This window comes from Ambystoma mexicanum, chromosome 2q (assembly GCF_040938575.1).
Source record: "Ambystoma mexicanum isolate Mex_15411 chromosome 2q, UKY_AmexF1_1, whole genome shotgun sequence".
Lineage (NCBI taxonomy): Eukaryota > Metazoa > Chordata > Amphibia > Caudata > Ambystomatidae > Ambystoma > Ambystoma mexicanum.
The window spans coordinates 437446742-437472124 of NC_090924.1; the positions used below are offsets into that span (position 1 = coordinate 437446742).

At 44.6% G+C, this 25383-nt stretch overlaps 1 protein-coding gene across 1 annotated transcript in view; it reads left to right on the forward strand.

Moving 5' to 3' along the window:
* PRAF2 (PRA1 domain family member 2) overlaps positions 1-19569 on the forward strand; it is a 62416-nt gene extending 42847 nt beyond the window's left edge. Inside the window, exon 3 of the mRNA XM_069647485.1 lies at positions 14850-19569. Coding sequence (XP_069503586.1) covers positions 14850-14989 — 140 coding nt within the window. The 3' untranslated portion in view covers positions 14990-19569. The remainder of the gene's footprint in view (positions 1-14849) is intronic.
* The last annotated feature ends 5814 nt before the right edge of the window (positions 19570-25383 follow it).

Sequence of the window (25383 nt, forward strand, 5' to 3'; positions counted from 1 at the left end):
TATGGTGGTGTTGATTTGTATCAATTTGGCATTGGCCATCGTCTGGATCCCAGGCATGAAGAAAGTTGTGAAGATTGAAGCAGTCTTACTGAACAACTTGTGCTAATACGGAATGGCCTCATATGTATCTATTGATTACGCTGAGAAGTAGTTCGCCCTTCTGGTACTATTGAAAAATTCAAACGATCTTCTCCTTCTCAAATGGGCGTCTACCTTTGGAAATTCCAGAATGTTCAAGTCACTTTGCGGAATTACTAGCGCTGGAACATGAATAAGCACCAAGGAACGTGTTCCTCCCCAATCCTTGGGCAGCTTCATGTAGGCCCTATGCCCACAGGCCCAATATCGATCCATCAGAACGGCTGTTCCTGCTCCCATTCTTGTAACAACAACTGTAGTTTTGCAGCCTATGTTATCTCCCACATGCTTCTTTCCATGTCTCCGGAAGCACAATGTCGCATTCGCCAATGGGATCACAACCATAGCACCCGATTCATCGTCTACCCATGTCAGCAGCTTGGCATGTTTGGCCCGTGACTTCAAACATCGATCGTTCATTCTCTACACCTCCTGCACATATTCTGGCTTCAGTAGATGAGCTGCACAGGACCATCAGTACCTCTTCCCATCCCTTCTTGGATTTCACTTGTCCATAAACTAAGACTAGAGTTTGTTCCTAACATCCAGGTGATACAACTATTTCTGTTATATCAGTGCAGTCCATTCTCTTCATCTCTTTAATGACTACCTCTTCCTGTCCTGTCGCCGGATACATTAGCATCTTGCTCTTCCATGCAGGTTCCTTTTCCATCTGTGTAGTCTTGATATAATCATCCTGGAATGGAAACAACCATTTCGATCTCCATCGTATAGTTGCCCAAACTCCTTGGAATTGTCCTCTGGTCATACATGCAGCAAGATGAATGAGGCACCTGGCATTGTATTCTGAAACCTCTCTAGAAATGAAAGTTTGTACTGTATTCAAGGCATAGGATATGAGAGCACAGACATAACAACTCTCCTTAGATGTTCTCTCTCTCCCATTTTTCTCCTGTGCTGATGCCACATGTTATTACTCAAGTGTGCTGCAGTCTTAATATGTGTTTATCCCCTCATTATCTTCCTCTGCATTTCTCCTATATCTCCCATTGCAAGGTTTGTATACTGTTCACGAAGTGAATCAAAAGCAGTTTTTGTAGTGGGAAGAACCAAAGGGACATCTGCCTTATCAGGACCAACATGATGGAGTGTGTGAAACAGGTGAAACAAAAAGATAAAACAAGTAATCGTACAGGCATATACTATGTACAAGACCATCAACATCCCTCTCCCGTGCCATCCTGGTGCTGGCTGCACACGTTCATTCTCAAGAATCGTGCCAACTTCTATCTTTCTTATTTTTAATGCACTTTACCAAATGATGTTACTCCTGTAGTTTCAGTATCTGTTCAATGATCACAATTAGCAGCCTTCTAATCACAGGGCCATTTTTAGGATCCTGTCAAAAAGTGTGAATATCAACGTCTCTTCTGACAAGAGCCGGATAAGCTTGAAGGATGAATACAAAAACAGCAAGCACAAGCCTATGCACTTCACTGTCTGTGATGACCATAGAAGTTAGCTATTTAGAACAAGTATGCACTGAGAAATGAATCTGGATATTGAGCTTGTTTCCAATTTCTGATCAAGAACTGACATTTAGGCATACTTTTGATACGTCAATGTAATCCTAAAGTTAATTTTTCAAGATTCCTAAGACTCTCAGCAAGGGTTTGCACTCCAGCTATAATATCTATAAGGAGAGTCTGTTTGAGTCTTAGTCCAAATGCAAAGTCTGCGTTAACAGCTGGTCATTTTGTCGTCCTTCTTTGTCATCAATCGAGTCTTCACATGCTGAAATTCATCTTGTCTTGCTTCTGGATCGGCAGGGGTGGGAGGTTAGGCCTCGCCTTTATATACTTTCACATAACATAAGCGAAGCCAGGCTCACCTGCCTTGGCCTTTCACTGCTGAGAGGGTTATATTTTCAATGCAAAAGGGGCCATGAAAACGTGGCTCATGCCACTTTCTGCTGAAATTGTTAATTAGGATAGAATATCCAACAAACAGCTTGGGTGCTGATAAAAGTTCGAGTGATCCGGTTGCTGAACTGTCTTCATCTGTGTTCTGACACCGAACCCCACCCCCCCCCCCGACGCTTGAGTTGATCTGAAATGAGAGAGTTGCTAGCGGTCATATGTCAAATATTCTTTCAATTAATCACCTAACGTTTTTTCGACACTTCTACTTCTAGACAGAGGTTTAAGAGGCGTTCCCATCCGCCTCCATGTCACTAACTCGGGAGGGGTGAGGTGAGGGTCTGAACCAGGCTGATTCTGAAGGGCATATGAAGCTAAGGGTAGGGAATATAGCCAACGCTTCTTCAATGTTAATTTAATCTTGTCAATCCTTTCTTTCAGGAGGCTGTTGAGTCTCTCACATATTCCATTAGCTTGTGGGTGATGAGCAGAAGAAAACTTGTGCTTAATATTCAGTAAAAGCCCCACCTGTTCACACACCTCATTTACAAAATGTGGCACATTATCGAATCTCAGCACTCCACACACACCCCATCGTTGAAAGACTTCACGTACTAAAAACTTTGCTGCGCAAGTGGCATCGTATTGTGTACACAGACCTGCCGCAATCCACCTAGAGAAGGGACACGCCACCACTATCAGATACCTATATCCATTACACACCTGTAGCATATCGACATGGTCAATATGTAAATGCTGAAATGGACCATTCGGCCGCGGTATTATTCCTCTAATGGTTGTATGCCCAGCCATAAACCTTTGACACATGATGCAATTCACTATAAATAGTGCAACATGCTCCAATACATTCAGAATGAGCCAGTCTCCTGCAGTCATTGCAGCAAGACGTTCCCTTGTTACATGCACAGGGTAGTGCAGCTGTTCAAGCATGACCTTTAATAATGTTACTGGCATCACCGGCTTTCCAGTGCTATCCTGTAACCATAATGCTTCAGTGGGAGATAAACAGTACCCCCTTTGCTTCCATAATTCCTGTTCCTCCTGTGGTGCACTTCCTTGAATCTCCATTAATTGGGTAATCAGCAATTTATGAAACCCTTCTTGCATTAACATAGCTGTGACAACTTTCTCTTTAACCCCTTAACTATGATCCCCCCCCCCAAGTGCCAAGGCCTTTTTTTGGTGATTTTTGTATGTCGCCATTCAATTCCTTGTAACTTTTTTGTTTCATGAGATCTCTCGGCCAAATTTGGCCCCTTTTATTCCCACATGTAGCTGGTCGTAACACCACCAAGGAATCCAAGTTTGCTTTAGGGGGGGTGAGAGAGAAAATAACCAAAAAGGGAGAACATTTTTTTTTTTTCTTCTGAAAATGGCAATAAAATGATGTACAAAGAAGCCTGTGGTTTTTTCCTTCGAAGAGCTAGGAACAAATGGTTTGCTATGCTGAATTTGCCATTTTCCAGGCTTTCGATAACAGGTTGAGTGGAAACCAAAAAAGCACATTTTGATATGGTTACCAGTAGTTGTGTGAGAGGTAGGCGATTTTGGCCTTTTTTTCCAGTAGGACATGCGTGGATGGAATGGAAGAGAAAGGTAGGAAAGCTAAATGGGAGGACAAAAAAGCATACATTTCTGAAAAGTAGATATAATTCCAAGTTTCGGAAGGGGTGATTTGAGCAGGTCAGGCAACAACTATGTAGGAAAAAAATCCATAGTTTGGGGAAAAATCGGGAAAATTACAGAAAAAAAGTTATGTGGTGGACATGGTTGGCTCGGTAAGGCAATGGCTTCTGTGAATTTTGAGAATAACAATGCTCCGCTAAATTCCCCCGACTCTTCCAGTTAGGAAATCACACATTTTTCATAATGTTTCACAAAACAAGCAATACCACAAGCAAAAAACTGAGCCATGGTACACAGGATTTTTATGTTTACGGCCTAAACAGATGTACTGAGCATGTGTAAATAAGGAAGACAAATGTGGTGAGGAAGGGCAAGCATACATTTTTTGAAAGAGCACAGACCGACCTTTTGAAAGGTAGGTGACTTGTGCAGGTTACAAAAGTATACAGTGCCTAAAGAAGTGACTAAATGTAGGTCACATTTGGGAAATGAAAGGGTTGTGTGACAAAGTGCAGCAGCAAATGTGTTGAAACGTTATGAAAAGCACGCAAACAAAACAAATGCTGTACCCCACAGGTGTCCCGAAAAAACCAGTACCTGTGGGTGCACCTACCTGGCATCAAAGGGAAAAGGCTAAACCACTGGTAATCTCAAGTCTTTCGGCAGAGCAGAGCAGATTTTGAGGAATTTTGCTCTTGTGGACAACCTACAGATTTGGGCCTGGGAATTCGAAGCCAGCAAGCAAAACGGGGAACCCCATGCATTTCCGAAAAGAAGACACCCGTGGGAATCCACATTAATCTGACTAGTGCAAATTGTCACAGAATTTATTACCCACAATCCACGGCAAACTCTGAAATTTGCCAAAAAAACACAATTATCTGACATTTCCCTGTGCCCACCCACTGAAACACACCGCCAACACCACATGTCCTACCTTCCGCGTTCCCACAGGTGTTCTGATGAAAACGGTACCCCACATGTGTGGGTGCGCCTAACTGGGCGCAAAGGGAAAATGCTAAACCACTGGTAACCCCCAAAAGAGTTTGGGAAGACAACCTATAGATTTGGGTCTAGGGTGTCGAAGCCACCTAGGAAAACAGGGAACCCCATGCATTTCCGAAAAGAAGACACCTGTGGGAATCCACAAGGGTCTGACTTGTGCGCATCGCCCCACAATTTATTACCCACAAGCTCCTGCAAATTCCCAAATTTGGCAATTTCCCTCTGCCCACCCACCACAACACGCCGCCAACAACACATGTCCTATCTTCCCACGTTCCCACAGGTGTCCCAACGAAAACGGTAACTCACATGTGTGGGTGCAGGTATCCGCTCATATTTTCGAAAACCTATTTTTGAAAGACCATTATCTCAAACATTTTGCCGAATTTTTTTTTCTCGAATGTATTATTTTCATTTTATGTTTTTTTATTTGATAAGTAAAAAAAAAAGGGTTAAAAACAGGAGTTTGGGGGGGTAACCCCCCCCATTTTAAACATAAAATAAAAAAAATACAAAATTCTAAAAAAAAAAACATTTTCGGCAAAATTCATTCGACTTAATGGCATTTGAAAATAAGCCATTCGAAATACTCACTATAAACCGTGGGTGCACCTACCTGGGTGGAAAAGAAAAAGTGTCGACCATCCACAAGTTCTACTGCAGTCCCAGGTAGTACCAGCATGGTCCCCAAACTTTCCCGCAGGGAGAGGTTGCAACACAGGCCAGCTAGAGCTCCACGATAGTCAGGGGTAATGTCCCTGGCCTTGGGTGGCTGTCTCCCATGTGGTTTGACCATCCCCAAGCCCAGCAGCAGATCCAGGGAGCCCCGTCACGGTCCCTGAGGGAAATTCTGTAATGCTGCCTAGCCAGAGCTCCAGGATGCTCGGGGGTAATGTCCCTGGCCTTGGGTCATTGTCCCTCATGTGGGTTGACAGTCCACAAGTCCAGCAGCGGTTTCAGGGAGCCTTGGCGGGCTCCCCCGTCCTTTCCCAGATGAAGAAGATGTAACGCAACCCAGCCAGAGCTCAAGGATGGTCTGGGTAATGTCCCAGGCCTTGGGCACCCGTCACCCATGGGGGTCGACCATCCCCAAGAAGTGTGACTATCATCCCCTAAACCCTTGTCTAAGTTCAGTCTGCTTAAGGACAAGCCGCTATGCTCGAGACTGAATGGATTTTCTTCTTCGCTTTGTGATTGAAATGCTACAGATTGGTCCGCCCTCCCTCGACTTTCATAGTTACTACCTCCCTTTAATTCTTCATAGGCCTTATCGATCCGATCTCCGATACTTCCTATATCAAAGTTTTTTTCCTCCAATACTATTCTAGAGGCCCCTGATGTTGTTTCCTTTATCGGAAGAAACTTTTCTGTTCTGTCCCATCGTATTGCTGCGCTTGGCCCTACTGGCTCGTTATGAGTAAGGCTAACATCAAGGTCCCGCTGTCTCCTTCGTTCTAGCTCTTCATCTAATTGCCTTCGTTTTCTCACCTCCCTTCTAATTCTGTCTTCCTCTTGTCTTACTCCTGCCCTCCTTTCTTCCTCCTCTCTTCTCATCTGTATTCTTTTGTCCCTTCATTTCTGTGTTTCCTCCTCCTCTCTTCCTTTCTCTTTTATCCCTCTCTTCTGTTGCTCTTCTGCCTGCTCATCCTTTTTCTCTTGCTCCTCCTGATACATCTGCTCTCGTCGTTCCTTGCTCTTTCTTTTATGCTTGTCTTCCTTCAATCTCTTTTCTCGCTCCCAGTCTTTTCTATCCTGTTCGTCGTTGTCTTCTCTTTAACTAACTTCCTCTATGCTTTTCCCATCTAGCTTCAGTAATATATATGTGCTCCCATCTATTTGTTCCTTCACGAGCATTACCTCATCAGCTTTTTACTTCTCTCCCTTCCATGTCTTTATCTCTCTTTCTATTTCTGTCGATACATTCGACCACTCACTCTTCTCTTCTTTGTCTTTTATGATCTTAAAGATCTCTTCTTTTCTTTTATTCTGCCCTGGGCTATCATCGCTGCTATAAGCGGGTGGTTCGTATATCGGATTACTATATCCTGTTGCCGTTTTCAGTTCCTTTTTAAAGAATACAACCCTATTTCTTCTGCACTAGCGCTTTTCATTTCAGGCGAGGCAAGGGAAGCTGAAGGCTCAATACCTTCCTCATTACACTGACTAAGCATCTTCCCTTTCTTCCTGATACATTTTCCAGAGTTCTAGGATTGCTAGACTTTTCTCTAATTTCTTTCCGTGTACGCATCGGTCAGGTATGTGGTCATATGTTGCAATATCGCTTTTGACAGTGATTTCCCCCTTGTGGTCATGGCATGAACATCTCATCTGCCGTGCCTTTTACCCACTCTGCGCTATACTTTTTGAGCTTGGGCATGTGTTTTGGCAGTGTCTTGCATAAGTGCATTAGAGGAGTGTCTCCTATCGTGACAAGTGTCAATTGACTGCCAATACTTACCAGACTTTATAAAATATTCTCACCACTTTTTCAATACTTTTAAAACAACAAATATGAGTGCGCACCAACAATCGCCGCTCAAGCCTCCTACTTTTTCTGTTTGCTATGTCTACCTCTGAATTGGTGCCAGCCACTCCACTATATAGTCAGTATAGCTCCTTCACAACTTTTATCACCCTTCGACACATTTACTCAATAAACAGTATACAGAATAGTCGACTTTACACATAAAATAAACATTAGGATCAAGCTTCTTCTTTTCCTTCGCCTTTCTTATACCCTGTACGGGGTTTGAGACATCACCTTATGCAAACCTGTTTGCGCATTATATGTTTCTCTCTATTCTGACTAGAGTTTGAAATGTCTCCTTCTGAAGCTCCCTTGAGCCAGGACTCTCTAGATGCTATCTCTATCTTCACATAATTTTTCTTTTCCCACTCAAAATGTACTTAATTTGCCATTCCCCTTAGTCTACTCACCATTCGTTCGTTAATCGACTCGAGGCCTTCACTATAGTCTCCTCCTCCAACCAACCACTTCGCCTTCTGTCCGCAGAGCACCTGTGGAAACCGGGCAGGGATTTCATCAAAGAAGGACCTGCCCACCATTTCGGTTCTTCTTGCAAGATTTTTATTTGGCCGCTCTCCACAGGAAACCCAGCGATCTTCCGGCTTAATGGCATAGGATGCCCGATTGTCCGAAACTCTGGAGCTGAACTTGTTTGGATCTTTAAACCATCTGATACTGCTACCATGTGAACGTAAGGCCCTTTGGGTAGCGTGTCATGCAGTGGATGGGAAGCAGAGTAACTCTTATACCAAATAACGGAACCAACTCAGGAAGATGGCAAAGGTTTGCTGTTTTAATGTCAATTGTCTAAAACAGGGAGTTAAAACAGACATCAACGGATGTCGCACAAGCTCTCGGTGCATCTTACTAAAAATCAGTTGGATAACACCAATGTGTCATACGTGACATCCTACTACGTGGCAAATAGAAACCTAAGGGAGGTTGTGATATGCTCAAGGGGAGCATCTAAGTATACTTTCTATAGGGGGCTGGGTTGTGATTGGACATCTACTGTCAGGTGGACATCTTGTGGCCACCTCCAGTGCAAGACATCTTCATTATTAAGTACACTGTGCCTCATAGGCTCTCAAGCTATAAGGTGCTTCGTTATATGGCCCTCTACAATTGGTTGGCTTGCTCATGCCAGTCTGGAACATTTGGCTCACTAGCAGCATGTAAGCCCATACCCCAAATGCCAGGAGGTGGACTTAACTGTACCTCCCCGCCAAATTAGCCCAACATCTCTCCTCACCCATGCCTTCTGCCATGAAGATTGTCTTTGAACTTGGCCTTGCAAAGTATCCTTGTCTCTGGGAATATAAGGGAGTGCATTCTTGCCCTATCGATGTTCTCAAACTCCTTGCTCGCTTCTATTTCCATCCTTAGCTCACGTGACAGGCGACCATGATCTGGTCTCCTTTTTATCATTTAATTGTCTTAAATGAATAAAACTTGGCACTCAGGGTGTTTTTTCTCTGCATCCTAACAAGGGATGATTCAGCATCTCATGTTCACTGCCTTCAAGAATAGATAATCAGTCTTGACTGCCCCAGCCTTGACACCAGGCCAGACAGCCCTTCCAGACTCTTCCACAATTTCAGCTAATTCTTTGCTGCGACGCAGCTCTCAGCTTTTCTCTCCATGGGTTTAAGCTTGCTAAAGTTATGACACTGATGTCCAGTTTCTGTATAATGGCGGCTTCACCTGCAGTCTATTCACTACTCATAGCCAGCGTCTAAGATTACTTGATCTACTTGCATTACAGCATCTGTACAGTTATTGAACGACTTGCATTTTCTGTAGTGCTCTTCGCATGTGCAATCTTCGTTTTGCATGTGAAAGTTTGCGTGCTTCTTTACTTCATCACCAGTTTATATAAGGGTCATGCATCTTCTTCTTCAGCCAGTCTTCTTAGTGCGTCACACTCTTCTCTTGTGATGTCACCAGCTTCTCCTCTTGCTCTTTTTCATATTCCTTCTGGGATTTCCTCCATGAAATTGTCATCTCTTCAGGAGTACATCTGATAGGGTTTTCTTAGTGGATACCTTTTCTCGAAAATTCATCTCGGAATAGTCACAACTGCTGGTGTCAAGCATAACGCAATCTCGGGCTTCAAGCATACAGTTGGGAGGGGGGCGGACGTCCCGCAAGGGCATTCGGCTGCTCCTCTACAATTGTCAACCTCTCAGAAATCAAATCAGTGAGCGTCCCTTTTCTTTAATGCTCCCTGCCACTCCAATTACAGAACTCATTGCATTCTTTCGAGCATTCTTCGATTTTGTAGTGTAATAGGGTATCGCCTAAAAAAAACAATTGCAAAATAATGAGGCCAAAAACGCTGCATTTGTTTAAAATCAATTTGACTTTTTTTCACATTTGTTCACACATAGTGAGATTGTTTAGGGAATAAATTAAGGTGAGGAGGGACAGTGGGGGTCTCCACCTGCTTTACATTTCAAAAAAATGTGCAAGGTGTTTTCAGCCTCTTTTTGTTATTTTAACATAGATCTGTGTAGTGGGCAAAGATGTGATTTCGCTTGTAGCCAATCGACAGCTATGTTAATCGGTGCATTGCATGAGTCACTTGCTCTAGGTTTCTGAAACATTTTCTTCATCTTGTCAATGATGTTATTGTGTCTTTAAATTTCATGATATTGCTCTCTGTGGCTATCCCTGCCTTGCCTCATTGTATGGTCGAGCGCGCCCTATGATTCCTGGGTGATGCTCAGTTTTATTTTCTTCATCCTTAACATCCGGTCTCTCTGAATTGGTGTTACTACTTCCATACATATGCTAATGGTAGACAATACAGTCTTTTTCATTCTGCCCAAATTGTTGCCCTTAACCTATACAAAGAGAGACACCATCTTTTTTGCGTGTGATATTACAAGCAGGAGTCTCCTTCAACATTGATCAATCCTCTTGTGGTTTTTTCCTAGTTCTGTATTTCTCAGTTAGGAAACCATTGTCTTGGTGAGTGTGATGGGATATCAGAGTTCCCCAATGCATACATTCTAGGTTTTCTGATTACAGAGCAGGCTTGGAAAGCCCTATGCACATGCTCCCTGAACTTTATGGATCACTACTATTGTCCCCCTTGACTATCTTCCTTTATTATACCTGTCTATGCAAGTATGCTCATGTGTGCACATGCTGTCCTTCCATCTCCAGTCCCTTTAAGGCTGGGCATGTGTTTTATTGAGCTCCTTGCTTTTATAGCTGTTGCAAAGAATGTTCATAATTCTATATCAACCTCTTTTACTCAAACTCTGGGCTCCAGGACGGAAAAGAAATGTAGCATCTTGTGAAACAAAACAGTCTTTAAATTCTGCTTGTGTATGACAAGGTTCACCAGAAATTCATCAAGCTGCCTCCTACTTCTCTATGGTGTATGCAACAAATCTGGAGACTTCACCCCTTCTTCCCTAGAGGGCACCACCCCCTTTGAGGCTAGGGTGGTGAGCCTGCTTAGCAAAACCCTCCCCAGGGGTTAGAGAAAGTGGGACCTCACTGGGAGTGACTCCCCTTTAGGGGACAAGGGCTCCCATTCCCATGGGGAACTCCCTATATCCAATGTGCAATCTGCCTACATGGGAGTAGAAAATGCTGACCATGCCTCTATATGTTTGGCTCAAGGTAATGCTGAACTTTCGACATGCGTGATAGTCGGTGCTGAACATTAGGCCCCTTTTGAATATTGGAGCAAGAATGAAGGGACAACAACTCTTGAACGTAGAAGACATATGACGCCTCACGCCCCCATTGAGGCAATACTTGAACGTGAGAATGTCGGAAAGGGGCAGAGCCGCACAGACCTGTGGAGCCACTGCAGTGCGGTGGGAGGCAGACACCCGAGGGAGACACTGTCCACTGTGAGAAACCAGAGGGTGTCTCGCCCATTAATCGGGAAAGTCAGGCACTTGATTCTAAGTGCATGCACCTGATGACAATTAGCTCTCCTCACACGAATAAAAGGCAGAACCCAAAGACCCATTTTGAGCAAGGCGGAACACTGGTACGAGCAGGGCTTCCGTGACAAAGGCAAACCTACTGGAGCAGATCGACGGACTAAGGGACGAGAGCAGCGGGTCAAAAATCCCAAGAGTTCCATACTGGAGGTTGCTGCCTCTGACAGGCTGCGAAAGATACATGGTGAAGGTCAGATCCCAGAATTGAAAATTGCATTGTATTTCAAGGACGCCAGCGACCCTCCCGGGTGAATGGCAGAGTTGGGGCGGCAATGCCAAGCCTGTGGTACTGACCTTTACTCGTGAATTGGGACTCGCAAAACCAATAATAGACGTACATAGCCGGTGTGTTGGCAAGCAACCTGAAAGACTGGTGTGTGTTAAAGTTTGAAATGGCAACATTATATCGCTAGTGAAGGCTGTACGCGTGTGTATGAAACGCGAGGAAAGGCAGACCATGAATGATCTTTGAAGTAAAAGACAGCTGCGAAAACAGCGATACTAAGTAACGGACTGGTCCAGCAACAGAAAGTAGCACACTCGAAAGTCTCAGTGAAAAGTAAATAGTTGGAAGCGATAAAGCTTATGAACAGCAAAGGTGAAATAAAGAAGTTTAATTCCTAGAGAAGGGGAAGTGAAAGTTGAACTGTAAACTATGAGTTGAAGTGGTCTGTAAAGAAAACCACGCACATTCGAAAGCCTTGGACATCCGAAAGTGGTCCAAGCCCAACAGAAGGAAACCCGAAGTGAAATAAACTTGGGGAAGCGAGCCCCCTTGCAAGTTTGTGCTGAACTTTACGGTGCGAGGTATGGGCCTGGCAGAGGGGGACCTACAAGAACTTTGTGGTGAAAGGTCTGAGCCCGACAGAGCAGGTCTTTGTGAATCTTTTGGTTATAACATTATTTTGGAAGTCAAGAAAAGAGACTTCAACGTGGAAGACCATATGGGCCTCGAACCGTTTATTGTGTTGGAAGCCGAGCCAGAGTGTGTCATTCTTCCTACAGGGACAGCCTTACATATTTTTTTTTTGTTTTATTTTATTTTTTGTTTATTTTTTTTTATTGTTGCATTTACAGTTTACAGAAAACCATACACAACATAATACAAAAGAAGAAAAAGATAAGAGATAATAAAAAGAAGAAAATACCATTCAACAAGAGACATCTTCTAAAATCAAAGGAAAAAGAAAACAGGAATTCAATTTACAAGAATGACTTCAGTTTACAAAATGTTATACTTGCAAAGATAAGTTTTTGTTTTTCAACTCAGAAATTAAAAATACAAGAAAGCGATTTAGAGATAAAACTAAGGAAATAGCAGTGCCCCACGTACAGCGACACCAAAACAAATTTCTCAATAACTCTAAACGTTCAATGGTGTTATCCTTAAAGAAAAAAACAATCGTTCTTTATCAAAGAACGTACATTCACCTACCAGGTGTTTCAGGGTTTCACGGGTATTGCTTACCCCACAGAACCTACATTCATTGTTTAGTCCATTGGAGTCACCCGGCATTTTCATGCTCTGCCAGCTCTTAACTTTCTCATAGACAGGTAGTTGATTAAACCTAAAATGCATGAAGTTCATGCATACAACAGAGCAGGGAAACTTTTGAAAATGTAAAGGCAGACATTCCCTAGCATGGGTAAACCTAGAACATAACACAAAGCTTGTATATGAATGAATACAATTGACGGTCTCAGATCTAAACATCTAAACAGAATCTTTTTAACATGCCCGGTCTAAGAATCAAATCCTCTTCGGATGAACAAATATACAACACAGAACACATCTGTGTATTAAGCTCATTCAATGATGGTATAGATCCTGCTGTCATAGTAACCTTAAGATTCTCATAAAGGGAATTTTTAGGCGGAGCAATTATTCTTCTGAAGAGAGAAAGCTGTCTCCAGACATACCTTGCCTTCAATGACACCAGACACAACTCATGTCTAATGATGGCATTAGGGATAGCCATAGAGAGACCAAGTACATTCTTCCATAGAGTTCCCTGAATATTATTCAAGAGGTCACCCATATTCTGGGAGCAAAGGTCGAGTCCGTAAAGGATAAATGCCTCAAATTTGGCCAGATAATATCGTCTCAGAGGAAGTAAAGAAAACGTACATACTTTGTGCTTTAAGAACTTAATATGAGCAGTAAGTTTCTTAACTTTATATTCAAGATGAATTTCCATTGATCTATACAAACCCTGTTGGCCAAATGATATCCAAGATAAATTACAGTTGTGATCTGCTCCACAGTATCAGTTCACATGTTCCAAGAATATTGAAAAAAAAAGTGTGCCATATGTAGAGGAGACAGAGGCTGGAGCAATGAAAAGCAGAGCGAGGAGGGATCCTCACCCATATCTGACACTTAGGCGATCAGCAGTAGCAAAGAAGTGGATATTCAAATCAAACTGAGAGAACACTAACAGGGTGACAGGAGAGGAACAGCCAGGGCTACAGCTAGACCCCACAAGAAGGTGCCATATGCTGACCTCTGGTTAAGGTGTGAGAAGAAAGTCCGAGAGAGAAGTTAGGAAACAGAGAAGAGAAAAGCTCTGTGGCCATGGTGAGAGCAGGCGCGAAAGTGGAGCCTGGCTGAGAAGATGGAGCAGATGACAGTATGGAAGGCCCTTTGCTCCAGACATGCAAGAACAACTGAAACAACCAAGAGTGGATGTGAGAACGGGCTGATGAACCACTAACCCAGGAAATCCATCGGCAGGCCCAACTAAGAAAGTGAATAGACGGTGTATGCTAGGAAGTTAAGCACAGATTCCCACCTCCTGTGAAGGAGAGGTCGGAAACGCAGAAATGAGGAAACAGAAACACAGCATTGTGAAAAGTGCAGTTCAACTTCTCAATATCTCTGAAGGAGAAGTTGAGAATCCTGAAGTAAGAAAACGAATGAGTGCATTATGGTAATGGAAGTACTCTTTTTCCCAATCTCTGAGAGAGGGGTTGTGAATACTATAAATACGAAGTGCAGTGACTAATGTAATGTGTAAACTACTCTGATGTAGTTGTGTTGTACAACAAATCAAGAAGGCTGATGGTATTGAGGGGTTTGCATTCCAGATTCCTGCCACTTGTAAGACACAAGATATCCATCCCAAGAAAGGGAGAGACTTCTGTAGAATTGTCTCAGCCCTAGAACCCTGAAGAACCAGAAGGTAAACCCAACCAATTGTTCCTGGGAAATGAAGTAAGAAGTAGGCCTTTCCAAAGAAATATAGCAATGGTGGCTAAAGACTAGGCCAACATACCACTTAAAGACCATCTGTCGGCAATCATTATAAGTAAAATATTAAAAATATATGGGATTGTGTTGGGTATCGGGACAAGTTGTGGGAAGTATAGAAATGGTGGCTTGTGAGAAACATGTGAAAATATTTCTTCACTGGGACAGAGGTGAATATGGGGGTAAAAAGCCCACCATCATAATGGGTTAAAAATCTTATTTTGACTTTAGAAAATGTAGGGAAGGGACACCAGGCAGTAACCGAAGTGTTGTATGAGATGGTAAAACTGCAACCTATGTAGGCTGTACGGTTGAGTATGGAAAGGGTGGACATTTGTAACTGGAGGTCCTTGTCCGCAACTGGTTTTTGTCTTTGTCGGCACCACCTACTCTAACACTGCCATCTCTCTGTTTCTCTTCTCTTTCCGCCTCAGTGATTCTCACCCATGCTTCTCTGCGCCTAAGGAATCTGAAGAGCAAGATTGAGAACAAGATGGAGAGTATTGGACTGAAGCGTACTCCTATGGGCATGCTACTGGAGGCACTGGGGCAGGAGCAGGAGGCCGGCTCATGAGAATCGGTGGCTGACCCTCTATTCCTTGGAAGGGAGAGCAAAGCCACGGGAGGGCACAAAAACACAGCAATTCACAACTCAAAAGTGGACTGGGGAAGTGGGGGGGACATTGTCGATCATGACTTACCAGGAGAGTGTGCTTCAGATTTTGGACTGCTGGGGAGGTGGGCTTTTGATCCACATGCTTACTCTTCCACACAATTCCACTCCTTTTTAGTATAGGACTTCGGCCCACAACAGAACTATGCTCCTGTCACTCATATTGGGGATGCTCCGCCCCATTCCCTCTCTCTTGCATCCATCAAAGGTGCACAAACCACCCCTATTACAACGCAAAGGCTCCTTTCCACCCCCGCGCGTGTGTAATACAAGCTCTTGAAATAGAAATGAACTGCTTACTCTCATATCCTTTGGCGCAATCCAAAGCTAGGAAATGAACACTTTAAAAGGTTGGCAGTGCGAACAATACACCACAGACACCAAACTTGTCTTATGTGACCAAAGGAGACTAAGGATCCACCATTGGGCATAGACTAGAATCATATTGTGGCCTCTACTTGAAAGGTCAACCCCTGCCCCTTTTTTTTCTTCTCTTGCTTAAAGAGCTTATCAACGCATCTAAAGCCTCCCCTTATACAGCATGCAGATCAACTAGCTCCTGCAGCTCACCGGATAGAATGGAGATGTCACAAATGAATTCTTCAGCCTTTCTTCACATTTTGTAGCTGTGAATCATCAGATCATGAAGTGAATAATGATGAAGCTCCTTGGGTGTTTTGAGAACAATTCTGGTCCGGGTCATCCTTTTTTTTTTTTTTTTTTTTAAATTTATTTTTTTAATTTTTTAATTCCTTAATGCAGTATCTCTTTGCACCTGAAAAGGCCACTTTACATTATAGACTAAGGGCTGGAGACTGTAAAGCGCTCCGTTTGCTATTTCATCTCTCTCAAGTGATGATCATTTTTGTTCGGAGTCATTTGTCATGACTTTGAAGGGCTAGCCTAAACTCGGCTACTAAATTCAGTAGACACGTGATTTTGAGGATCACCCCAAATAAGGAGAGAACATTTAACGCACACAAATTGGTTCTGGTCAGTTTATAAAGGAGATTATGCTCAGTGTTAGCCAGAAGTGCCATTCCAAAGACCTTCTTGCCCCAAATACCTTATGAGTATCTTTGATCTTAGGCAATTGGAAGGAGGGCATATGTTTCCCCCAACATCCCTCCTTTATTTACCTTAGTCAGTATTCTAAAGCAAGCATGCAGGCAGTGTTCTCTCACAGTAACCAGAATAATGCTCGCTAACATGTGGATGTCACTCCGCTAGTGTTTTTTTAGGCGAAACAAACAATTCCATATAGGTGGTCGCAACTGTGATGACGTCTCGAGGTAAACATATGTAATATGCTCTCAAAAGAATGTCTGTTATTGAGGTGACTGACCCTCCTTCATCAATAGACCAAGCATTCCCTTTTCAGCATCGAACTTAAGAGAACAATGGTAATATTAAAAATTATAATTTCGCCAAGCAGAGTTAGGAGGGGTGAAACTTCGGGGCACATACATAGAGTATTAAAGCTGGCATGGCCTGCATCACTGTTCATATACCCTTGGAAACCAGTAACCCTACTTTTGCCTGGCCCAGCAGGCTTCCTGTCTCCAAATAAATGGTAATGAGTGAGGGGGTAGGTGCTTAGGATTTCATTTTCCTGGTTGATCCATCCCAGTCAAATCAAATGCAATTGTGTACTCTTTTTCGAGCCTCGGACACTTTGTAATTGCACGTGCTTGACATAACATTAGATGCACGTTTTCTCCTCTGAGTTTCAATGCTTGTACTCCCACTTGTTACCCCGTGAGTATGCTCTTATCCGCCTATCACCACGACACCCACTTTAATGGGGAGCTGTGTCGCTCTTTCTTATCGGATACAGATTAGTGCTTGATGTGGTAATTGTGCATTTTGTAAACAATTTCAATCTTCCTGATCCCAGAATGCACAGTTTTTGAAGTAATGATGGTACAGCTTGTTTATTCCTATCTGGGTTAGTTGTATGCAAGGTAATGGTGTACGGGTTTTGCAAGCTATAGTGTTCATTCAGAGAATCTGGGTAATTCTTCATGACCAAATCGAAAGCCTGAGGGTATTTTCTTTTTTTTCTTTTTTTAGACAAGATGGCCGACAACTCTTCTGTCAAAGCTCTGACCTTACTCCTGTGAAACCAGAACAGTTGTCTGCTGCACTACAGTCCTTACCATGTCCCTTCCCTGTTTCTTCAGTTTGGTTGTCTTCCTTTCTTGGTGACATTTTGTGCCCTGCTTCCTTTGAAACCTTCAAATCAAGATCCATGCTTGCCACCTTTATTTCTACTTCTGCTGTCCTGTCATTGCCAAGTTTTGTTTTTTAAGGTTTTAAAATATTGATTTTTGCAAGTTCACCTTGTGCTCTAAAGAGCGTCTTGAAGTTTTTATTTGTCTCCAGTTTTTTTCTAGGTTTTTAAAAGTCACAGAATAATGGGTACCCAGCGTCTGTATGCATTTCATTTTTCATTCCTATGCAGTACCTGCTCCTGCTCTCCTCCCACATAAAGTGTGCAAAGGCCCTGCAAGAGCACCCCAAAACCCTGTCATTAGCATTCGAATGTAATCTTTCAACTTCGACACTATTACCGTGGTAAATGATACACAGCAGGAATGATGTTTATAGTAGTGGCATAACTCAAATGTTGCTGAACCCTGTGAAAAATGTTATGAGGGACCCTTGATATCTCAACGACTCAGAGACATATATAGATAGGCTTTGAGCCTTTGAAGAGTGGGGCTTCCATGCCCCTCAGAGGGCCATTTTATGCCCCAGGTTTATAGGTGTTTTGGCTCGTATCGCGACCAAGCCAAAAGATACATGCCAAATTTCAAAAATATCAGGCAAGGTCCTGTTGACTGTGTGCCACAAAATGACACCTTTATTTCGGGTTGAATCTGCCATGGGTGGAAGGGCTTCTTTCTCACCTTCCCAGATTGAAGTAGAACACTACAATTATCCACAAGTTGGTATGGTTGTACAGAGCCAGCCGCTTGTCCCTTTATCTTAATATGTGACTGAATCTTCACAACTCAACTGACTTTTACGTTGCACAGCGTGTAAGAATACCGTATATCTTTCTAACGAGTCAACGTAGATCTGTATTGTGGAGGTCGGGGTTGGTTGATAACACAGAGATTACTTCTGCTCCAAGTTCTGCAGAAATTGCGTCCATGGTGTCAAATACCATTTCAACTGGGTGCCATTCAACAACTCTGCCCGTCTGCTCATGAGTGCACTGTCGCCTAGTGTGTAATTTAGACCTAGAATGTATAGATATGCCAGGCCTCAAGGGCGAGGTAACAGCGTATCACTCAATTACTGTTCTCCTTAATTGCTTGTGCTCTCCTAATTATCAGTCCTTGTAGTTTGCTACAATATTTACTTGTGCAGGTCTTTTTTCTGACGCCACCCCACCACTGAGTTAGGTTGTTGAAAGCGCTGGTGCAAATATGGCCCCACTGGCTTCTTTACAAATATAGGACCACTGTCTGCATCAGAAAAGTTCTATAGTGTAAATATAAGTAGTGCTTTTTTAAAACCTTAAAGAATTGAGCAAGGTATTTGTTTAGCACACATGTGTGATTAGAAAAAGAACGTTCTCATATTTGTGGGCAGTGCTACTTTGATTCTAGCCAAAACCGACCAGTTATATCCACCATTTCACTCCCATTCCACATTTCAGTATCTTGTATTCCATCCTTATTCAGCACATTCTTTTAACTTTTTTGCCAGATGTTTTGGAATTTGCCTTTTTTTCTTCTTTTTCCTGCGGTTATGATTTTTGTAATCCATATTATGTCAGATGCATGAAGTTTTGCACATTTTTTGTAGTCGCAGCCAGCACTCTATATCCTTTTCATCTGTTAGTGTCTTTTAGGTTGTACTGCTTGCTCCCTGGGGAAAACTGTTGGACCATATAATTGCTACATTTTGTACTGTTTTGACTTCCACCATTCTAAATATTTAGCCCCGACAGCAGCACCCTTTAAAAAAAAAAGCACGAATCAGCATGCGTGCCCTACCAGGAACCATTTCCCCCCGCTTGAAATGGACATTAGCTTTTTGCAATATCAGTTTTACACCATGGCATTTCCGGTTAAACTAAGCTAGCAGATTTTCTGTTTACCCCCATGGTTTGTGCAATAATTACACACATTTTCCTGCATAAAAACTGAGTTTGTGCCAGTTAGTTCTTGGTACAGTTTAAGTACAAATATCTAGCTATGCTGAGTTGCCATCAAGCCTGCACCACTTCTTCCCGTGTAATTAAAATGTATCCTTCTGTCTGTTGTATATTAATCATGAATTCCTCCATTAAAGTGGTTCCTGCAGTTGTCCAAATACATCCTTCAGAATAAGTTGGGGTGGCTGGCCACCCGCTAGGCACACGGAAAATAACTGTGCTGGATTTTCTTGGCCACCATTTCTGTTGTAACGTTTCAAAAGTTTGTCCTTGTAGACCGCAGATGAGTGCAATAAATGTATATTCTGTATTTCTTTGTTCTGAGGTTTTTACTTTCCTGACTTGATTTGTAAATATGGGCCTGGAAGGTGCTTTATTTGTTGTGTTTCAGTCGAAGTCGGGGTTGGGGGATAGAGGAGGGTGTTTAGAAGGGAATGAGACACAGGCAACCCTGGTAACAGAGTCCAGTTACAATTTTCCCAGAGCTTGTTTGATGTATGGTCTTGTGTCTGTTATGACAAATACAGAGGCACAACTAACACATCATTTATTTTACAGTTCTGAACTTTAAAATGGAAAAAAATGTGTGTAGACCAAATTTAACATGATATTTATAGGTCTCCTGCACATTAAAAGTGGCAGTCGCCATCTTGATTTTTTTTTTCAAACATTCATTTAAGTGGATTTTCAAAACGATAGTGAAAAACCAATAATGATATTCGGAATCAAAACTGCACTGAGCCCCGGTGTGTGTCCCTTCCCCACCCTCTTATGAGCATGGATAGATGGCTTATTTCTCCAGCATGGGGTGTGGCATGGATTTACAGGCCTGTGAATATTCCCCGTCGTCAGGCTGGGAATCCTTGGTAAAAGAAAAACCTGTTTCACTTTTCACTTTTAAAGCTGTATTTCTCCTCTAAATGAATCACTGTCCTCTGGGTCATACTGCCCCCATCCACTGACAGTCCTCTCCCTAAACTCGACCCCTGGTGGCCATCTTCAGATTTTTTTTACTGCATGCTTCAATGTTGGGAGTCCTCAAGTTGGGGATTTTTATCAAAAATAGTTAGAATGTCGACAGATTCCCCCCCCCTGTTATTTATTTAAAAAAAATGTTTTGTTTAATTATCTTCGACGACGGACAGAGGCCAACAGCGGGATCTGCTACTGCGAAGAGCTTCATCCATCGTCATCGAAGTTTCGCGCCTTTCAACCATGAGTGAAGAGAAGAAGGAAAGTCAAAGCCTCTTCAAACTCTGTGCGAAGTGTGGATTAAGGAACATCTTCATGGAAGATTGGCATCATAAAAGCTTATATTGCCTGCTTCCGGACCATGATGAGGAGGGATGCGAGGTGCTAGTGCTGCTGGGTTTGCCGCTGATGCGGGTCCCGAGTCCAGCAAAAGGCAATCGCCATCACCATCGGCCTCTACAGTGAGCCTACCACTGAAAGGGTCCTCTTCAAAGAGGAAGTCCCCCAACCTGGCAAATCTCTGTGTGTCCGCGGATAAGCCGACGAAGGACAAGTCTGGAGAGGACTCCTCTAAGCTGGCAAAGACCATGCAGCATGCCAGATCTACTGAGTCGACGACTGCACCGTCCAACAAAAGCAGTGACGAGTTTGTCAAAGTCCATGGCGACCAATGTGATAGCGCTGAACGAGAGTGGGGGCTGCGAAGGAGGTGGTGGCCACTCCACTGGTGTCCTTACCCCCAAGGCGAGATATGACTGCAGAAGAAGCGACGAAGGCGGCAGCTACTCCGGGGTCAGGGAAGGACCCGGCGACTACACAGACCCAGCAAAAGAGAGTGAGAGAGTGAGAGTGAGAGACCGCCCCCCCCCCCCTCCGGTGGAGCTCCCCTGGTATCAGACAGACCGGAGCAGATCTACTCGAGTACCGATGAGGACAATGATCTGCAGCATGAGTGCTACACGGATCACAAGTGGTCTACTGCTTGCAAGAGGAGGCGCGTCAGACCAAATATTACTCTGCTGGCTCCGTTCACCCCTAGACCAACAAGGAAGGCTTCCTATACCAACAGTGCAAGTCGAGAAGAAAAACAATCATGTCTGTTCCCTTCCTGGACATCTTGGAGGAAGGCTTGGCGCTAATGTAAAACCAGAGTACAGCCCTACCAAGCGGGACAAGCTGGAGAAGTACAGGGTCCCAGATACAGTAGCCTCGGTAGTCTTGGCAGCAGCCAGGAAGCGTTCAGCGAACCAGTCTTCGGCAGCCATGGTACCTCTGGACCAGGAGGAGAAGAAGCTGGATGCAATGTGCAAGAGAATATTTATACAGCAGCCTCTACCATCAAGGCAGCTAACGCCCTAGCCATCTTGTCCCGATATGACCGGGATCTTTGGTTCAGGTTGGGTCCTATAATGGACTTCCTGCCCGAACACAAGAAGGTTGAGACACTGGAACACTTTCGGGAAGGGGAAGTGGCCTTGAATCACGCCATCATGGTGGCAGTGGACATCGCAGACACAGGTTTCCGACAGATGGGGAACATGGTGTCCCTGTGTTGTCAAGGTGGGTTGAAGGCAACTAACATCCGCCCGGACGTTCAGACAAAGGTACTGGATATGCCATTTGATGGGAAGAACCTCTTTGGAAAGACAGTTGACAAGTCTTTGCAAGGAATACTGACTGACACAGAGACAACGACCATCTTCCTTTCGCTCTTTCAGAGGAAAACCAGGAAGATCCTACAAAGGATATAATCCACTGTACCGACAGCCTCCACCCTCCTCTCAAGAAGCATACAGGGGTCGCTCTCAAGGCAGCAGAGGACAGAAATGGTGCCACACGTAGGGCAGAGCTCCAGCCCTCAAGCAGGCCTGAACCAGCCGTGGCATCGGGCCCCCACCTAGGCACCCCTGTCAGAGGCCGGCTAGCGAAGTACTTTGGCATGTGTAAAAAGATTAGCACGGACAGGTGGGTGCTGGATGCTCTCAGACAGGGGCACACCTTGGAGTTACAACGCAGGTGTCCTCGTATCCTACCGGTTCAGTATCAAGAACAACACTGACCAAAGCTTTTGCAGGAGGTGCAGGCCATGTTACAGAAAGGGGCAATGGACCCAGACCCCCAGCGTCTCTGGTGCTCCGGAGTATACTCCATATACTTTCTGGGTCGAAACAAAACAAGGAGGTGGAGGCTGATCCTAGATCTTTCTCGTCTCAAGTCCCAACATTTCTGGATGGTCAAGTTGCAACACGTACTCTGCCAGCTGGAGCAAGGAGATTTTTTGACGTTGTTGGATCTGGAGGACACCTACTTCCACTTCCCCGTTCACAAGAAACACTTGTGAACGGTTCGTAGTTCAAGGCCAGATTTACCAGTTCAGGGCTCTGCCTTTAGGCCTGAAATTGGCCCAATAGTGTTTACGAAGTGCCTGACCCCGGTGGCAGCACATCTTCATCTACAAGGTATCCACGTATACTCCTACCTGGACGACTGGCTGATGCGTTCCTGCGCTCTGGCGGGCGAGCAGACATCGAAGACGGTACATTGATGGAGTTGGGGTTCTCTATAAACTATCCAAAGTCTTGCTTGATGCCATCTCAGGACGTGCTGTTTCTAGGTGCCCAAACCAACACAGTGATGTGTTTGGCATCACCCTTGGAGGAGAGGGTAAGAGCCATACAGGGCAAGCTTGTCGTCGGTCCAGATGGTAACAATTCGGTCCATCAAGTCGCTGCTGGGCATGATGTCCTCCTTCATCAGCCTTGTTCGCCAGTGCAGACTTCACATGAGACCTCTCCAGGAGTTCGTGGATGCAGGTGTCGGGGAATTTTGCGGACAAGAACTCGCTCAATGAGGAGTTCCGTCGGACGATTCAGTGGTGGGTCGTACAGCCACATCTCGTCTAGGGGGCTCCATTTCAGGTTCCTCCTTACCATGAGACGGTCACCACGGACACCTCTCTAGGGAGATGGGGAGCTCACACCGGACAGTGGCACACCAGAGGCCTCTGGCAACTGGAGTAGAGGGACCTACACATTAACGTCCTGGAACTTTGGGCCTTATTCTGAGCCCTCAAGTCTTTTCTCCTGTCGTTGCAAGGCAGTGAGTACCTTCACAGACAAGACCATCACCATGTTCTACATCCGGAAACAATGGGGGAGGGGTCCGCTCACCGGCGCTTTCCAAGGAGGCCCAGAACATGTGGCACTAGGCCATTTGTCAAGGCATATTCCTCATTCGGTTTCACCTAGCGGGAGTCGGGAACACCACTGCGGACTCGCTCAGCAGGGAACTGAGTTCTTGCCATGACTGGTAACTTTGCCAGGAACAGGTGGATTTTCCGTTTGGCAAATGGGGCAAAGACGGCGAACACCAAGTGTCAAAGGTTCACCAGCAGGTTCTCTCAACCGAGGAGCATGTAGAACGCGTTCTCGTTCCCATAGGAGGGGCGGTTCCCGTACGCCTTCCCCCGTTCCCTCTTCTCTTATGTATGAGCAACACAATCCGAGAGTGTCACTGCATGGTGATACTTGTGGCCCTGGTGTGGCCGAGGCAAATCTGGTATCCCGATTTAGTACGCCTGTCAGTGGCCCGTCCATCCGGCTGCTGCTGTCCCTGGACCTTCTTGTGAGAAGGGGGAAGGAGAGTGCGATTCTGCATCACGACCTGGAGTCCCTGAACATCTGGGCATGGCTCCTGCTCCCCTAGAGTTTGGAGGTTATGCTTTACCCGCAGAATGTAGGGACATCTTAGCCAGGGCCAGAGCCATGTCAATGTTGAAGTGTTATGGACATAAATGGAAACGCTTTTCTATGTGGGGCCGGACTCAGAAGATTACCCCTCTGCGTGTCACGGCTCTGCAACTTCTACCATACTTGCTTTCCTTGGCCAAAGCAAGACTGGTTCACGCCTCTATCAAGGTGCGTCTGGGCGCCATGTCCTGGTAGACCAGGTCCCTGGGCAGAACCTTTTCTGTGATTTTACAGGATCATCAAAGAGTTCCTCAAGGGACTCTTCAGGACTTTCCTGCCAGTGAAGGCCCCTTCCACGGCTTGCAAGCTCAATGTTGTGCTGACTAAACTCATGGGAGCGCCCTTCGAACCTATGCATCAGGCCAGCTCAAGTTTATCTTGTGGAAAATGTCTTTCCTCGTGGCTATCGCCTCTGCCAGGTGGGTCGGGGAGATTCAGGTCCTGTCTTGCAAGCAGCCTTACTTGTCTTTCCACACTTCAACAGTGGTACTGCGTACACACCCAACCTTTATGCCAAAGTTACCTTCGGAATTCCACCTCAATGAACTTTTGGTGTTATTTGTCTTCTTCCCGAATCCGTAGTCGCCAGCGGAAAGGGCCTTGCATTCGCTGGACGTTGCTCGTGCCTTGAAGTTCTACGTGGCATGTGTTAGAAAAGATTTCCATTTAATGTGTAATTTTCCCTCCAGTTGTGTACCCCCTAGCTTTTTGCCTTTTTTAAATACCATAGTCTGACTTTACCAGAGGAGCACAGCCTTCTGCTGCACTCCCCTGGGCTTTTTGCTCACTTCTTATGGGGAAATTGACAATCCCTTAAAGACAGTCAGTACTGGGAGACTTTGTTTCCCTTAGTCCTTGTCAACGTTGCAACTTTTGTGCAGCATGTTGCAAGTGCACGAAGTACTTTACAGTACAGTGCACTTGGGCCTTACTGTCATTTAAAAAAAAAATGTTTTCTTTAACTTCTCTTTATAATTTTAATAACCAGAAGAAACGACAAAACCCACCAACTTGCCCCCCCACCCCACAGTGCCTTAGCACCTGTAGCCCCCCCATCCTTTTCCCATCTGGCGATTAGGCATGCAGGTCCAAGAGTTTCAGTCTGTGGGGTCGTCACTGCTCCCAGAAATCTCCCTTTAAGTAGTCCAAGGTCTCTCCCAATTCCACCGCAAAGTTACTCAAGTTGCAATTAACCGCAAACGTAGATCCTGGGGCTCTTCCACCTTTGGGCAATGAGAGCCATTGCAGCTAGTATGAAGACTCCCTTTGCCTTATAGTGTCCCCCCCCCCCCCAGCTCTCGACACCTTCCCACTAGGATCTTGCGAGGGTCCGGAACCGTGCCTTCCCCAAACGCCTGATCTAACGCTCGAGGAGGTCTAATATTAGGACAATCCCACCAAAT